Source organism: Emydura macquarii, unplaced genomic scaffold (genome assembly GCF_026122565.2).
Source record: "Emydura macquarii macquarii isolate MOO-44397 ecotype Brisbane River unplaced genomic scaffold, CSIRO-AGI_Emac_v2 contig_2473, whole genome shotgun sequence".
Taxonomy (NCBI): domain Eukaryota; kingdom Metazoa; phylum Chordata; order Testudines; family Chelidae; genus Emydura; species Emydura macquarii.
This window is the reverse complement of record NW_027132610.1, coordinates 18450203-18467315: the sequence shown is the minus strand read 5'-3', so window position 1 is coordinate 18467315 and position 17113 is coordinate 18450203. Positions and strand designations below refer to the sequence as shown.

The 17113-nt window shown below is 38.5% G+C and overlaps 1 protein-coding gene across 1 annotated transcript; it reads right to left on the bottom strand.

Annotated features, from left to right (window-relative positions):
• Nucleotides 1-7876: 7876 nt before the first annotated feature.
• Nucleotides 7877-15197, bottom strand: DLEU7 (deleted in lymphocytic leukemia 7). The gene is made up of 2 exons (XM_067563304.1): nucleotides 14724-15197; nucleotides 7877-8145 (listed from the first exon to the last, which is right to left on the bottom strand). Exons 1-2 carry the CDS (start codon nucleotides 15195-15197, stop codon nucleotides 7939-7941), a joined length of 681 nt encoding a protein of 226 aa, XP_067419405.1. The 3' UTR covers nucleotides 7877-7938.
• Nucleotides 15198-17113: the final 1916 nt, after the last annotated feature.

Below are 17113 nucleotides of genomic sequence, written 5' to 3'. Positions count from 1 at the left end.
CTTGCCAATGCCGAATAGTTCCCTAAGGTGTTTCTACCAGAACTGTTTATTTAATCAAAAATTTGATTTTCCGTTGTGGGGCAGGGGGAACCCCTGAAAACTGTGAACATTTGTCAAATCTCGGGGCTTTCTTGACCAGCTCTAACATTTACTGGGTTTTTTTGCAGCTTAATTCTGCATGTCCCAAATGATGAAACTTCCAACACTTCCTTGAGAGACTCTTCCGCAGTCTAATACATCCAGCTGCTGGAGAGATTCTCCTGACATTTAGCTTAAATTTTCCCTTTCTTAAATGTATTCAGTTTTTCCTCATTATACTCTTGTGTGTGAGACCAAACAATTATTCTGTCATGCTACAGATCTATTAAGCTATGGAAGAGTCCCCCAAGGAAAGTGCTAGAAACTCCATTACTTAGAACATTTAAAACAAGACTGGACATGTAGTACATGCAGAAGTAAAGGCAATCATTCTGTATTGGCAAGAGGATGGTGAAGTCTTAGCTGGTTTTTCATCTCTAATTTTTATGATTCATCATTCTAACCCTAATTTTGTGTCTTATTCATTTGACTAGATGCTTTCTTACATGGCTGTTTAAATATTGGGCATCAATTTCATGCCCAGAGTAAGTTTGATTCAACACCTCCGGAGCATGAATTTCTCTCACTTAGGCCAGGTCTATCTCTTAAATCCCAACATTCTTTTGATGTGGCTTTTTATATAGTGTTGTGTATGTGAAATATTTTCCCATTTTTCCAGTGCTTCTGGAAATGCTTGAAGTAACCCATAGTTTCAAAGAGCATCCTGTCTTCTTGCTTACTGCAGTTAGATGGCAGTTCGAGGCAGGGGCTGTTCTCTCTTTGGTGCTGATCCTGTAGTTGGATCTGCATTAGCTGGCCCCTGTGCCCACACAGAACTCCATTCACTTCAGTGGGGATACAAAGCTTCTGCCCACATGGAAACAACTGTAAGGCTGTCTTGTTCTGAATTGAGCGCATTGTCCCGCTTAATAAATAATAATTTTTTAAAATATCAATTGGATTAATATTCCTGTTATAATCTACCATATTGTAAAGATACATTCATAGTGTCATAGTTCATAAAATGTTCAGTTACACTAATGAAAACTAGAAAGTGGATTTTTTTCTACACTCCAGGTAATTTTATAGTATTTCTCCAACTGAATGTGCAAAATACAGAGAGAGATGAGTTATATGATGTCCTTGCATCTTTAAAAGCAATGAGCAATAGAACAGGAGTTCTTTTTTGTGGGGGAGGGAGAGATCTCTCACAGCCCAGAAAGGTTATTTAAAGTAAAAGCAGAGGAAGCAAGAACAGAAACTTCTCTAAATAGAAATGCTTCACACAGTTTGAGTGGGTTTCAGTTTCAACAGCAGCGTGTACCCGCAGAAGCAAGAAATGACTTGTTTGATTACCTGTGAATATGAAGGGAGCTGTGTCATGCTTGATTCATCAGAAGCTATTTAAAAAGAGGGAAAAAATGACAAGCAGATGATTTGGTTTGGAAAGTGAGTTTTTCTAATCTTTGGTGCCCTAACCTGCCATGTTAGTAGTGCTTTGTGTTTCTTATTGTACTCTGCTGAGCTAATTCTGATCTTGTATACACATATATAAATCAGGAATAACTAATTTTAAATCAGTTACACTAGTGTAAAACCGGTGGGAATCAAAATACAATCGATGCTTGAGTGTTCAAATTACAGCTAAGCACATAGCAACAGATAATGTGGTGGAACAGAAGAAAAACTTAAAAATGTGGTTTTTTTAATATATTAAAAGAAAAATTAGTGGTACAATTCCCCCCAGTATGAGCAGTTTTAGGGGAAAAGGAATAAGCTATACCCATGTAAGACTCCTTTATAGAGGTATAACTGTCCCCACACTAGGGGTTGCATCAATATTACTATATTGGTTAAAAAAAATCACCCCCCCCCTACTGATATAGTTATACCAGTACAAAAACTGTTTGTAGACCAGGCATAATTCAGAAACTCTCACCGAGGCCTCTCTTGAGATTTCCAATGCTTTCTGCATTTGGCTGGATTGATACTATTATTTTTTTAAATAGCCCCTTTCTGGTAGTTGAGTTTCTCCCTCTTCACTTTCTAGAATAAAGTGTGAAAGTGCATGGAAATTTAAACCAAAGAAAAGAGAGTTTATTTTGAACTTTGGGAAAGATTTGAGGAAAGGCACAGGGCTATTAAAGTTCTTTCTTTCTTATCTACACCACTTTATCCATCACTAAAAATATTACTGGGATGGTAGGTCTTTTGCAATCTTGGACGTGACATCACATTTTCCACTTCTAATTCATTTTAACTTAAAGGCTCCCTGAAATAATAATTTGCCTTTCACAGATAGGTTTACTTCACACAACCATTTATTTAAAAGAGATTGATGTCAGGATATGGTATATACAAAAGCAGACCCTAGCTATAATTAAGCCTAAACTGCTTTTTATACTGCAACTCCTTTATCAACTTTCTTACTTTATAATAACCACTTCAGGATGACATACAGAATGCTAGTAGCTCCCAGATGATCTTTTCTCAACAATGTGCAGATACTGTTTACACTTTAAAGTGTGTCACTTTAGCCTGCCACATTTTTCATCTTCAATTCTTTTTCTTCTTTTTATGAGAAGGGAGTAGCCTCCAGTGTTACATTCAGCAACACCGGTTCAGATCAAAAGATCAATGACTCAACAACGACATCCACTGGCCTACCTCAAAATATCACCCAAATAGAATCATTAGCAAGCATTGCTTTTGCTAGGAGGCAGCTTGGTAGCATTTTAGTCTCCTTTAGCAAGATATCTGTTACTGAGTGTGAGTTTACTTGGTGTTATCATAAATGAAAAATTAGATTATATGGAGCACTTATTACATTCATATTAAAGGACTGAAAAAAAAAATCCCTTTGGAAATCTGATGGAGAAAATGGTCTGAATCCTAAAGTTCTTAGGTAAAATTAAAGAATGAATGCTGGGTAAAGACTTTAGGATCAAGTCGTATGTTAAAAATATTGGGCCATACATGTGAGGCTATAGTTAGTGCTTCCTTAAAACTGCAGTACAGAGCCCCAGCTAGAGAAAACCAGAGTGTGAGAGACAGCAACCTTAGCGATGGTACTGTTTGCCTCATTCTAATAATGCGTCTATTCTAGTGCTAGAAGAAAACTGCTCTATGTGATTCTTTACCACTGTCACCAGACAAGACTGTCTATCCAAAACACATGTGGGAGAAAGGATCAACCTGAAAGTACTTGATATGAAAAAATGGAAACTTGAGCTATTCTGATTGGACATGGATCACATGGTACACTTCTGTTGCCTGATTGGATGAGTGTAACTTTAGAATCACATTTTTGGTGTGAATACTGGCATATAGTAATTCAAAATGTGCTTTTTACTAATATTCTGCAATATTTACATAATGCTTATTGATTTGATGAATGCTCCTGATAGCAAAATTCATTAAGTAGATTATTAATAGAAAGCAAACACAAAAGAGATACAAACATATAATGAAACAAATTAATGTATACACTTGAAAGAATATTGACAAATTTTGCGATAGTGATTTTTTTTTCATGACTCTTTTTGTAACTCTCCACATACATGATTTCTGCCATAAACTTTTTTGCATGGAAATGAGTATTAAGGGCCGGGCTGGTAGCACCTCCTATTAAGATACCCCAACACTTGCCATTATGAGACCTTGATTTTAGTTGCTTATAACTTTGCTAAACTCTAACCACTTGGTCTGAATTTTACCATCCTGGGTGTCCGACTTAGGCTGAATCTTTCTGGAAATTTTCAATCAAAACTCAGAAAACTGTTTCTGAGAATGGGGCAAGGGAAAAATACATTGCTCTGTAAGGGTGGTGCTCAAAGGTGAATAACAAATTGTAATATCCAAATAATAAATTAAATAGCTATATATATACTAGAGCTGATCCAAATAAAATGTGGATTTTTTTAAAAATTCCCCTTATTAAAAAAAATTAAAATTTTGAAATTCTAAACATTTCAACAAGAACTATTAATGTCCAAAAACAGGGGAAATATGAAAATGTTGAAATTTTCTCTTTTTTTTAATTTTGAAATTTCACCAGAATTTTGCAACTTGAAAAAAATTAAAAAATAACACCTTTAAACTACTAGAGCCTTTAACTCTTTCTTGGTCAGGATTCAGCCCTGATCAGTTTCCAGTACGCTAACCTGCTGATGATATTTGGCCAATATGTCTTTGGTTTTACATTCAATATGCCTATGGAAAAACTGGCTTCTTCAAACCCTTAGTCACACAAGTAGTCCCTGTGATCAACAGGATTACTTGTTCAAGGTAGACTATTTGCATGAGTAAGCGTATGAATTATTGAATCCCAAAAGACCTATTCAGGAGAAGAGGATATCTCTTTAAGGGACTAGTATTCATGTAACAAAAGATGGAAACATTTAACCCAGCAAAACAAATTGATTTTGTGGATCTCATGCACAATGATTGTACTTAATTAGGTGGTTTTATTTGAAAAATCCACAAAAAAGAAGAAAATACATATAGTGTCTTTGAAACAACAATGCATTAGAGCAGAATGTCAGGATCCATTTATGAAATCACAGCTGCATAAACAATGTTTCACTATAAGAACCCAATTTATAGTATTTGTCATAAAAAAGTAAACACTTTGGGGGCTGCTTTTGTGACACAATGTTATACCACGTGATGCAGCAAGCCGACAGGCACAACAATAGATCAGTGCAGCTTTCTCATGCTATTTTTGGGCAGCAAATTCTTTTGAACTTCAAATGTTTTATGGTTCTTATTTCAGAAGCAGAACCTGACAGTTAGAGCCATTCACTGTTAGCTCCGAATTTCGTCTACTGCTCAGAGAAAATGACACCACATAGAGCTTCTAACGTATGAGAAGATTAGATGATCTGCAACTAAAAGAAACTTTTATGCCAATATACAGTGGGATGTTTGACATGTAAATGGCCTAATAGATCATAGAGTGCAGTGCCATTGAGGGCGGACTGTGGTTTCCAAAATAGGATATGTCGGTTACTATTCATTTTTACTACACTTTACTTTAATTAATGCATCATTTAATAGGGCCCTGATCTTCAAACAGGCATAGGCGTAACTTTACACACATGTGCAATCCCATTGATCTCAGTGGGGTTACTCCTGTGAGGAAAGTTAAGCATGTGCCTAAGTGTTTACAAGTCTGGGGCTTAAGAAATCATTACCCTCTGATTCAGTTATGCAAGCATTTTTGGAGGAAAAAAAATATTTCTCCCCCCTCCCCCATAAGATTTAGAGTTTATTTAAATATTTTAGTCAAATTTAAATTAAAGGATCCAAGAGGCTTTTAAATTTTGAGAGCCAAGCAGAATTTCAAAGAATTTAATAGTGTTTTCTTTTTTAATGACCTTGACCACAAATATTCATTTGAAATGGGAGTGTTCGGAGAAGGAAGTGTTCTGGAAATTTTCAACAGATGCAATGATGCCTAAAAAAAGACACTGTTAAGTACCCTTTAAATACACTATATCTTAACCTCTATTGCTTGATGGTTTCTTAGCAGGTTGAAAAAAAATGTTTTTGTCCCAAATAACTTTGTTCTTTGTTCTAACTTTCTGTTTGGCCAACATTGCGTGTATGTGGATGCGTGCATGTGGATGCGTACAAGTGGGCAAATGGAACTGAACTCAACATGGCAATTCTTGTTTAGTTCCTCGTTCGTGTATACCATCATTACTGGGTATGTCAACACAATTTTGTGATTTTCCTGACTTTATGATGCCAGGGAGCCTTGCCATTGACTTCCAAAAGGCCAGGACTTCATCTAATGTGTGTTATATAATTGATTATAAGTAGATAGTGTGTACACCGAAAATGTAAGTTTTGTTTTTAAATTACTTTTTATGGAAAAGATTAGAAATACCTCTGTTGGGCTCTAAACACTCCCTTCTAGTGTTTGTAACCAACAGGAGGTGCTAGTATTTGAGACCTAGAGCGTTAAACTGATGAGAAACAACCATGCTACTGCAGTATATGAATCTCATAAATGGGGGAAATAAGTGAGTATCCATCCAAGAGTTAATGTTCATCCAAGTAACCTTGTCAGCACAGCTTATATACTGTACCAATATGTAGAAGACAGATAGCACCAACCTGGATTCTGAGATAGCTGGGCTGGTAAGGAGGGGAGGGGAAAACCACATAGATTACAAGGCAGGGCAGATCCTCCATAAAAAGTGTTCATGTTCTGCAGGACTGAAAGCAGAGCTTGGGCACTTCAGGGGATGTGTCCCATGCCCACTCTACTGCACCCCTCAACTCCCCGCTGTCCCCCAAGGCAAGCATTAAGAGAAACTCTGTGAGCTTCATCTCACAGAATTTCCTGAGTCCTCTGTCCACTTTCTGTGGGAGGGTACCAGAATAAAGATATAGTCACTATAATACACACAAAGTAATACATTATACATCATGATATTAATACAAGATACACAGAACTACATTGCTTGCTTTACAGATCACCTTAAAACTTCAGCATTACCAGTAAGAACATTAAATCTACATGAAAATCGCTATAATCCTCAAGGTGTAAAGGGAGGGAGAGTCACTGCTACAAATGTGTCCTTCCTCCTCCACTTGAAGGGATTCAAACATAAACGAGACACTCCAAGGCTTTTTTTTTTAAATATTTAGTTTTGGGCATTACATTTTCTTTATTTTTCTTCCAATTCAGAAACTAATACTAATCCTACTGGGCTGAGCCATCACAGACAATGTTTCAACCCAAAAGCAAATGTCTGTATTCAAGCTAAGAAACACCACCAAACAGACGTTTTTATAAAGGAAGGGCTGACATCACCTTAATTACAGCTGTGAGATTGGCACCAGTGTAGTGTTAAAAGAGGTCTTGTGTGAACATAAAATATGGTAAACCAATCAGTATATAGAGTCACAAGTATTCAGCTGATGATCATGAGAAAATGAGAAAGAATATCATGTGGAAATTCACTACTTTGCCAGGGGAAAGAGACACTTTTCTATCTCATACTCTTTGAAGAATATTTTCATCCCTACACAAGTAAGAGAAAAGTTGAGCTAAATTTATCATCACATGCAGCTGAAGAAAAAAAATTCAGAGTATGGAAACTTTCCTGGTTTGGCAGAAGGTGAGCAGGGTTGTATGTTGCACTGTCACTAAAGCTGGGTGAGTTTTGCAAAACAATTTCCATAAATATATGATTAAATCTTTGAATACATTTGCTTTGGCCATGCCTTGTGCCCCTTCTGTCTGCTTTCCATTAGCATTCATGTGGTTGACCGCTGAGGCCTTTTATTTATTTATTTATTTATAAGAGTGATCATTTTGGATCTAACATTTTCCCCATTTTCCTTCTCTGAATTAGCAGCCCTTCAGATCAGTTGTTTCTTTGTAGTAAAGTACCCTAGAGAGCTTCTCTTTTTTTAAACCTATCTTTAAATACTGTGCTCACACCATACTTCACATGTCTTGTCCTTGTGCTAAAGTTATGTTCTTAAGTACAGCACTTTCTGTCTCTGAAGTGTCAAACTAGCATAAAGAATTATTTGAAAACATGTTTTCACTAACGGTGTTGTAGGTTAATTGAATTCCAAAGGTTCTCCTCTTCTCCACCACCATTCTTTTTATCATGGTATCCCAATTTTAGGGCCCAATTCTACATTCCTTGTTCATTTGGGGCACAATTCTGCAAGATGCAGATCAACTCCGGGAGGTGCCCTTATTCATGTGAAGTCAATGAGCTCACTCCCGTGAACCGCATCAATCTTTCAAATTATGTAATTTTGGAGGCAATTGAGGGGTACGATTGTATCATCACATCTTACAGTCATTAATCGCTCTTCTCTGTATGACTTTCACATCTCTGGCAGGTTTTGTAGGATTTGTCTGAGTGAAGCTTGGGCTATGGCATACAAATCTGAGGGGAAAACTGCAAGTGAACAAATCAGTTTCTCAATGATGGTCCTCAAACATTGGTGTGCCATGTGTAAGTCTCTTTCAAATCGCTGCCCCTGCTTTTGTAAAGCCATATGACTGCAGATGTTTCTAAACTCAATGCTATCCTAAAAGCAAAACCAAAAAGAAATGAGTGAAAAGTAATGCTTTAACCGGTTACAGCACAATTTTCTAGACAGAAACCTTTGGCATGAACTTTCATCAGATCTTTACCCATTGTTGCAAATTGTCTTGACGTGAAATCTTGTCAGTTTCACCTACCCGCTTTTGAATGTCACCAGTCTCCACTGAACATTAGCAACTTATTAAAAATTATCTTTTGATTAATCATAATTGTAGTAGTTTACTTCAAACAACACTTAGTTGTTATAACTGTCTCCAGCCTGATTCTATATTCACTGCACACCCAAAAGGCCCACTGGCTTCCCTGAGTACTTGCTCAGCAAGTGTAACCCATACTAGGGCCTTGTGTCCACTAGGGAAATGCAGTGTGTTGGACAATGTGCTAATTAACACGTTCTAACTAAATGACTTTGCATCTAGTGTAGATCAGGCCAACCATGTTTTAAAAGTTAGGTGGACATTGTTAAACTCTGGGGAACCCCTCACTAATGCTTTTTAAACACAACTTATTCTTGCCTACACTAGGTGCAAAGTAGTGTTTAACATCACGTGTGTTAGACGTATTCATTTTGTTACATAATGAACATTCCAGACAAACCTTAGGAGAACGTTGATCTTTGTTTCCCTATAGTAGCTGATCCACATAAGATGCTTATGAGTCTGCTGCTACTTCTCGTTAATGTTCTTGGTCTTTTCTTTGAAATGGCAAAAGCTCCTGCTTTTAGCTTAAGGGACCTGAGTTCAGACTCTGATGTCAGCCCAATGTAGTTCTTAAAGGAATGCATGGGCCATGATTCCATTATTTTAAATTAAAGCCTTGTTAAAACTGTGCACAAATGTGTTTAATCTAGGCATTACATTATGGTAACGTTAGAGGTGGTCTGCAAACAAAACATTAAAAAGGAGTTAACACGAAAATATGTGCCTCACTAAGGTAAGCAATCAGCATGAAAATAACGCTAAATTAACCATTTAGCAGATTTGGTTATAGACCCCCTAGAAGTCATCTGGCAGTAGCTGGAAGTCTGCGGCAGATGTGGAGATTCCATCATTGTGGAATGTCCCCAACACTGGAAAACTGGAGAGCACTGAGCCAAGACCCTAGGTGAGTAGCAATTTTTTTTTTCTTTAAAAAAAAATATTTTGATTGTTCCTTTGAAGGTCACCTTTCAAATCCTGTTCTATAAATCTCCCTTAGGTAGAATTCAGAAATTTTCTAGATATAAAATCCCTAATGCAATTTATTTGACCTCTTAATATATATTTGAATAAGTAAACAAGCTGGGAACTTTAGGATACAGGACAGAAAATGGAAGTTTTTATTCTTTCTCCTTTCAGAAAAACTGGATCCTAACTAACTAAAGTGAAAAGAAAAGTTTGCTTACTAAAGAAGCCCTTCTGTATTAGGTTTAGAACAGTGGACTCCTGTGAACTGAAGTGATGGAGAGTAATAGCTCAAGTGGTTCAGACTTTCTATTAAAAGACTAACGCAATAAATATTTGCAATGATTTCATTTGAAGTGTTTTCAATTTCAGTGCAGGAGCATATCCTCCCTGCAGCTTTTGTTTGTCAAGACCCATATGTTTAGACAGATGAGTTAATATCCCACATGGCACTGAAAGAGCTACACCAGAATAAGAACTGTGTGGCCCAAGAGTTCTAAATCTCTTTAAATTAGGGCTTAAAATATTTAATCCGTCTTTAAGAGCTTTAGATATTTGTTACTTAACACTGAGTTGAATCAGTAGGCCAACTCCACTTGCACAGCTTTTATTTTTTATCACTATTGTAAATATATTAACTAGCGATTTAGTTTATGATGATGCTACCCTTAACAAGACTCCATTAAAGAGGATAAAGACTGTTTACTTTAATCTTTTTTTTTTTAACTCTGAACTTTTAAATAGATAGATCAAGTAGATATTTATTGTTTGCCGTCAAGAAAATAGTTTTTTTCATAGGCATGCTCACAAGTGAACGGTCTAGTGGATTTGTTATGCAGTTGGAATATAGAAGTTTCCAAGTTCCATGCCTGCTCTTGGGCTGACTCAGTGGCTGTGTCCACACTAGGGGATTTTTACCAAGAATTTTCCATGATAACTACCCCCAGTTCAGCTCTACTGGTAGCAGCAATGATGGGAAAGCTAGTGCAGACAGTGTTGTAGGCATTCATTAATATTTTAACCCCCATGTTGTGTAGATCTGTTGTAAGCAGGTTCAGACAACATGGTGGTTGAAAGACCTGCAACCACCCCATGCCTTGTCTACAATACTGCTTCCATCACTGCTGGTACCATTGGTGGAACTGAATCAATGATGATGGGAAAATTGTGGCCAAATGCTAGTGTGGACAACGTCAATGTGTAACTTCAGGCACATTGTTTATGTACCAACTGCCCTAATATTTTTATCATGTTTAAATACAATGCTAAACCTGGAAGGGCCCCAGCCTTGTTATAACATAAATTAATCCTGCCTTGCCCAGAAATGCTGAAACAATTTGTATAGTGGGGTGCTGAGAGCCATTGAACTAAACTGTAAACCCTGTATATAATGGAAACCACATCAAGCCAGGCGGTATGGCAGCACCCCTAGTTCTGGCACCTATGGCCTTGCCTATATAGAATGTAAGTCCCTGTCCTGAAGAGCTATCTTTTACTAAGTGTTTGTACTGCACTTAGCCCAACAGGGCCTCCACCTGAGTCAGGGCCTATTGGTGCTACCATAATAGAAATAATAAGTCATAATGCCTTGGTCTTGAGAAGAACAACTGAAGTAAACATTTTTAATGGTATTGTAAGATAGTTTGGTCCCATCTGGACGGGCAAGTCCAGTCAATGTCAGTTAGAAGGTTGCGGGAGAGACTGCTTTAAACACAGCACAATATGTGAAGAAGATAGTGCTTTAAGCTTCTTGCCTTAATTTGCTCATCTATAACATGGAGATAAGCAAGTATTATTGCACAAGGATATCGAGAGAATTAGCTAATATTTGTAAAGCATTCTGAAAAAATAAGCATTATAGAAGTGCTAAATATTATTTCTCAGAAAATTAAAAACAAGCATTTTTAAAAAACCTGTTGGTTTTCTTCCCCCTCCTCCCTTCTCCCTCTCTCCTTTGAAAAGAGTATTTTACATTTGTAAAAGGTGCCACAATGACAAAACTCAAGATATGAGTCTTCTCTCCTCAGAACAGACACAATGCAAGCTTCCTTGCCAGTAGGCCTCAACTTCTTCTGAATGAATATCTTTAAAGGGTGACTGAGTCTTAATGTCCCTCCAAACATAGTGTTTGAAAACATGTATGTTTAGGAAGGCTTTTCTGTATTGGTTCCTATGAGTCAGCTCACAAACAATTATACAGCTATTAATAATTTTTTGTAAAGTCACTGTTTGTGTGAAAAAAACTAAACTCAGTCATTCTGTGGTGTGTCACCATAAAGCCTCTTTCTAACAAAGCAGGCACAAAATGTATGCAGAGTACAGAGCAATCATCAGGGTAAAGAGATTGTTAATGTGATGTAACCATAAGTGCATACTTCCTCACTGAATTTATAGTGTTTCTGGGGGCAAATTCCAAAAATGATCTTCATACAGTGAAAAATAAAAACAAAAACTGTTAATTTGTCAACCTTTTAAATATACCCAAAACAATCTAAAACTGGAGCTCACAGTTTGCAAAGGACTTTGGAGCAACTTCTCCAGAGTCAGTTTTCATATTAATTAGTGAGAGAATGAAAATTCATTGCTAGAAGATACAGAAATCATGTTATTACCTTATTAGCTACAGAAACAGTGTGGGTGTGGGCTTGTTAACTAGTTTATTCTGTGGGAGAAGGTAAAGATTTTGCTGCTGTTGTATAAGAATTCTGATGAAAGTCATTTTTCTGGCTGCCATCATCATTAAGCCACACTTTATGGATCAGCGTATGATCTACTGTAGAACTGTTTTTGTGGCAAAAGAGAACCTTCTATTTGTGTCAAATCAGCTTGCAGAAAATATTTTATTAAGTGATTGCCAATACTTCATTGCAACATTCAGTTCGATAGCACTTTGGGGGGAAAAATAGTGACAGTCGTGAGAAAAGAGCACTTTTCTGCTATGTTTGCTAGCACTACAACACGGACATTTTCTGAGTGAATAATGTGTTGGCATTATAGTATGTTTCAAAGAATATCATAGCTAAGGCGGACTAGCTGGGATACAGAGCCCAGCACTTCTAGTCCTGCAATTTAAATCTGGTCTAGGTCAATAGTGTCTGATGTCATATCTCTTGCTAAGTGAGTCTGGGGTTTCAGTTCAGTTCCCTATAGACTGTTCTCAATATAGCAGAAAAACAAAAACCCACAAACATTGGCCCTGTTGCTGACGGTCTGAGCAGAGAGACTAAGGATGAAAACCCTGATTCTGCAAAGAGGTCCACATGGCACACCCTTAAGCCTGCATGAAGTCCCACTTCTTTCCTGGTGTATGTTAATGTAGTTCTATTGATTTCAATGCAGCTATGCCAGGATCTAACACCGTGGGGCAACATATAAGCATAAAGGTCCACCCAGATGGTTCTTCCTTTCTGATCATAGAGACTGAATTTCTCTCTCACATCTAGTGACAGAACACTAGTGGAGTGGGATGGGGAACTCGCTTTGTCAGGGACTTTTCACTATCCAGAACTGTCAGTCTTGCACCTTTTGCAAGCACTAATTTTTTTTTTTTTAATACCAAACCTGTTTTGAAATCATGATAGTTATTTTAACTTCCTCGTATAATCTATATTCCATTTCCAGCTGGCTAAGATCCAGTTTAGTCCAATCCAATCTGCTTATACATTTCTGAGTTAGTAGACACTTTAGTGACCCCTCAGTTACTCCTGCTAAGAGGACAGGATGTTTTCAAAGAGCAGTAGTAATGAAGTCTGCACCTGCCCATAGCCTGGACAAGCTGCACACTCCCATTTCAGGAATCCTTTCATTTTGTGTTCTTTTCAAATACAGAAAGTGCTGCCCAAAATCTCTCGCTTGTAGTACTGACTGATCTGTTCGCTCTGGCAGTGCATAATTGTGGTAGAGAAACTTGTCCATACATATCTTATTTTAGAGTGGATGTCTGAAATCCAAAGTCACTCGTATGTTTTAAGTGATTTAACCATAAAGGAAAGTCCATCAGAATTCTTACAGGAGCGTCACCTTCCATCACAAATTAATACAGAACTCTCAAGCTTCCTGGACCAATATTGTCTGACAGGCTAGGAAATGGAAAAAGCATTGCTTTCAAGTCTGTGGTAGTCTCCGGAATATGTATGTTTTACTATGTTATAATGCCAGTTCCTTGGATCTTTTTTCAAAAGCCACATGTAGCTATATTTTTGGGCCACTTTTATAGCAGCCTGTGACTTTTTCAACTGACACTGCCAATAAAAATACAAATAAGACAACATGAATTTTGGACTGTCGGGGGGGGGGGGGAACAGCAGAGTATCAATTGTAGTAAGTAATGAATGTATTGCAGTATGACTTACAGCAGTCATTAAGCACGTACGAGCATTTCTGTGCTCTGAGGATGATTGTGTTTTGGCTGTAAGTGTAATTGAATGAACATCCTATCAACAGTTGCTATTTTTATTCTGTTTGAGTGGTTATGGCCATCTCATCTGAGAACCATAGCTAAAAGTTCAGTTTTAAGACACTTTTTCATCTAAATTTCACAGCCGGGTGAACATGTAAACTGAATCCTTGGAATCCAGCTGTTTTAAAACTAAAACCTGCAGCAGTGAAATTACTCACAGCTAAAAGACCTAGTTAAATGACTTAGATTTTATGGAAACATACCACAGAATTTATTTAACCTAGCTATAGAAATTGACCCAGGAAAATCCCAGTGTTCAATTGGTCCTGAGAATGGGCATTCCCTGCAAAATGACCTAACCTGACTTCAAGTAAAATAGTAATATGAGAATCCAAAGTAAGCTTTATTCCCATGGCAAATACATTCACATAGCAGATATTAAAGCTCTTCTGGCAAAGATCAGGAAGAAAACAAAAGCTTCTCTGATGCAGATGTATTTATCCAGTTAGTATTTGTGCTAATGAATAATATTATTTATTTTTACATATTAGCAATGACAGTGTCATATGGGAAAGTCAGTATTACAACAATCCAATCAACAACTGTACATTAGTTTTTTCATTAGCATAGGAATGCAAGATCTACCCATTTCAGCAATTTTTTTTTATCATGGCCTATCCGCTCCTAAAAAATCTCTAATCTTCCTAATTTATAGTTTAAAGGATAACTAACCCCAACTACAACAAGAGCGCATTTGTACCTGCCACTCCCACAGTGCTAGCACAAAGGATTGTCAGTGACTTTATAATTATTTTGTAAACTCTGTACAATCCTAAAATGATTTGGGGTAATTAGTTAATTGCAAATTAATGTAAATGAAACTGCTCCAGTCAGTGTGACAGAATCCAGCGTATACAAGGATACCCTAATCAGTGCAATTAACTGCCTGTTTGCAGAAAGGAGACCTGGACAGGAGTCCTTTAATCTCTCACTACTTACTTTTAAGTGAATAGGAAAAGGATGTTCCTGAAAGAGAGGGAACAGGAGATTCTGTTCTATGCTGACAAGATTGGATGTTGAATCTACTATTCGGGACAGCATGCTGTGCACAGCGATCTCTGTAAGTGTTCGAGGCGTGGCTGGGCCCAGATGTCTTGAATCCTTTGGCCCAGGATCACCTGGGTTAGAAAGAGACAGGGATCCACATTCTTCTCCCTCCTCAGAGCTTTTCCTTGATGCTCTTCTGCTTTTCTCCCACTCCTGCACCCAGCTAGAACTGGTTACCTCTGGACCCTGTCCCATACCATGCAGGAACATACCAGTGCTAAGCGGTTGAGAGGCCTGGTCCAATTTGTGGTAGGGGTGGCAGGCTCTGGCATCCTCGCCTTGCTGCTGCTGGGGCAAGAGCCGCAGGTTTTGGAGAGCAACCAGCTGGTGGTCGATAGAGATAAATAAAGGTATTGACGTGTTCATCATCTCTCCAGCCTTTGTTCTGCTCCACAGGCCAGGGTGGATTGTTTTAAACCTGGTTTGGTCTCCTCCCTCCCTCTCTTTTCCCATCCCTTCTTTTTTTTTAATCTCTTCCCCCAGTGGGTGGCCGCCTGCCCCACCCCTTCAGCGTGGAGTCAATGGCCCTGGTTCATTTCAGCACTTGTTAAAAGATCAGCCCTTCACTGTATTTCTTGGGCCCAAGTTCCATCGAGCTTTTCATGTGCATATTTTCAGACAGGCAGCCCTGGCAGCTGGTTTCCTCTACTTTTTGGAGAACTACCTGCCTATGCACTGTATTTTGTGTGGGTGCCTAAATTTGGAACACATTTCTTTTAATGTATTTTGCACTAGTTTGTATACAACCTTATATGGTCTCTGCTGGGACGAGATCTACCAATGCTCCCTTATTTGTGGGGGGAAGATGGAAGGGAGACTTATTTCTGGACTCACATATAGGCAATTTTTAAAGTCTCACTCCTTTAGTGATGAACGATTTTACAGTGTGTTTCAGTGAGTAATTTTAAAATGAGACTCTGGCTAGAAACAAAAGCTTTGATCCAAACACCTCCAAATTTCAGGGAAGTTAAGAGCTGGGTCTGAACTCTGCAGCTTAGGCTCAATTCTATGCATTATCTCTGTCACACGGTGCAGCCCTCATTGCCTGCCTGGCACCTCCTCCTGGTCGTGCTGGGGATTAGCTATAGGCCAACACCCACAGCTGTGGTCTGCACACCAGCCCTCTATCTCTGCCCCCACCTACGGCTCCTCTCTCAGCTCCCAGGATGGCAGCATCCTCACCTCAGTTCAGTCCTCCGGCTGGGTTGTCATCTGTGTTTTCCCCCTTCCGGGGAGAGGAATCTCTGTCCAACAGTCCAGCCACTTCCCCACTAGGGAGTGCGGGGGGAGAGGAGTCCCGGGCCCCCCCATTACTCCAGCTCCACTCCAGCAACCCTATAAAGAGCAGCCTCCTGCTGCTCCTCTGTAATCTCTCTCAAAGCTGCTCTCTTTCCTTGGGCCACTTCCCCATGGTTCCAGCACCTTCTTTACCCTTATCTCAGGGGCTCAGCTGCTCATTCCCAGGAATCAGCCTCTGTTCTCTCAGCTCGCCAGTGACACAGTCCTTACTTCCTGAGGTCCCAGCAGTAACTGACCTACTCTGCCCTGCAGTTCCCCTTTATATGGACCTGCTGTGGCCTGATTGGTTGTTTCTTGCAGCCCCTCTCCTATTGGCTTCTTCCTGTGCAGCCACCCCAGGGAGCAGTTAACCCTTTCTTTGCCAGTGTTGGGCAGATGCCTGTCACAATTTCACACACAGTGATTTAAAATTGTTTTCATTCATGTTGCCCCCATCTGATAATTATGAGGCACATAAATCTAGTGTAAACAATATTTCTGAACTGACGTTGGTTTTCCAAGAGAACAAAGTGCCTGCCTCTAGGAAAGCGGGCACTTGTATCTAAAAGCTGAAATTGTTGCTGTTAAAATTAAAATGTTTATTTCTTTGTGTTTATTATTATTATTTATTTATTTATTAACTCCAAGGTGCATCAAATAATCCAAACCTGTAAATTGGACAGTACTCCTTTTGGAGTGAGGAAAAATTTCTATTCAAGCAGGAAAGTGGTTGGAAATGGTGAAAGAACCCCACCTGAAATAACTCAGAAAAAGGCATTTCTGGCTTTGGTAAGTGAGCCAGAAGGATCCTATGTTTTTGTATATGGTCCCCAGGAGACTTAAGTCTGTAAGATTTGATGCTAACCCTATTTCTGTGCTGTGAAACCAGGGACAGCTGTACAAATATTTGCCGTTTTTAATTAAACCTAACAGTGCTACTTCCTTGATTTAAGTTAGGGCAAAGGACTGGCAATTTTACGCTTTGATAGATGAGGAAAAACAGT

What these genes read in the sequence shown, in the direction of transcription:
- DLEU7 (XM_067563304.1), bottom strand. Translation starts at nt 15,197, where the DNA reads ATGAACACGTCAATACCTTTATTTATCTCTATCGACCACCAGCTGGTT. An exon ending in CTTTTCCTATTCACTTAAAA is followed by an intron (nt 8,146 to 14,723) that starts GTAAGTAGTGAG and finishes TTTTGCTTTTAG; the next exon opens with GATAGCATTGAGTTTAGAAA.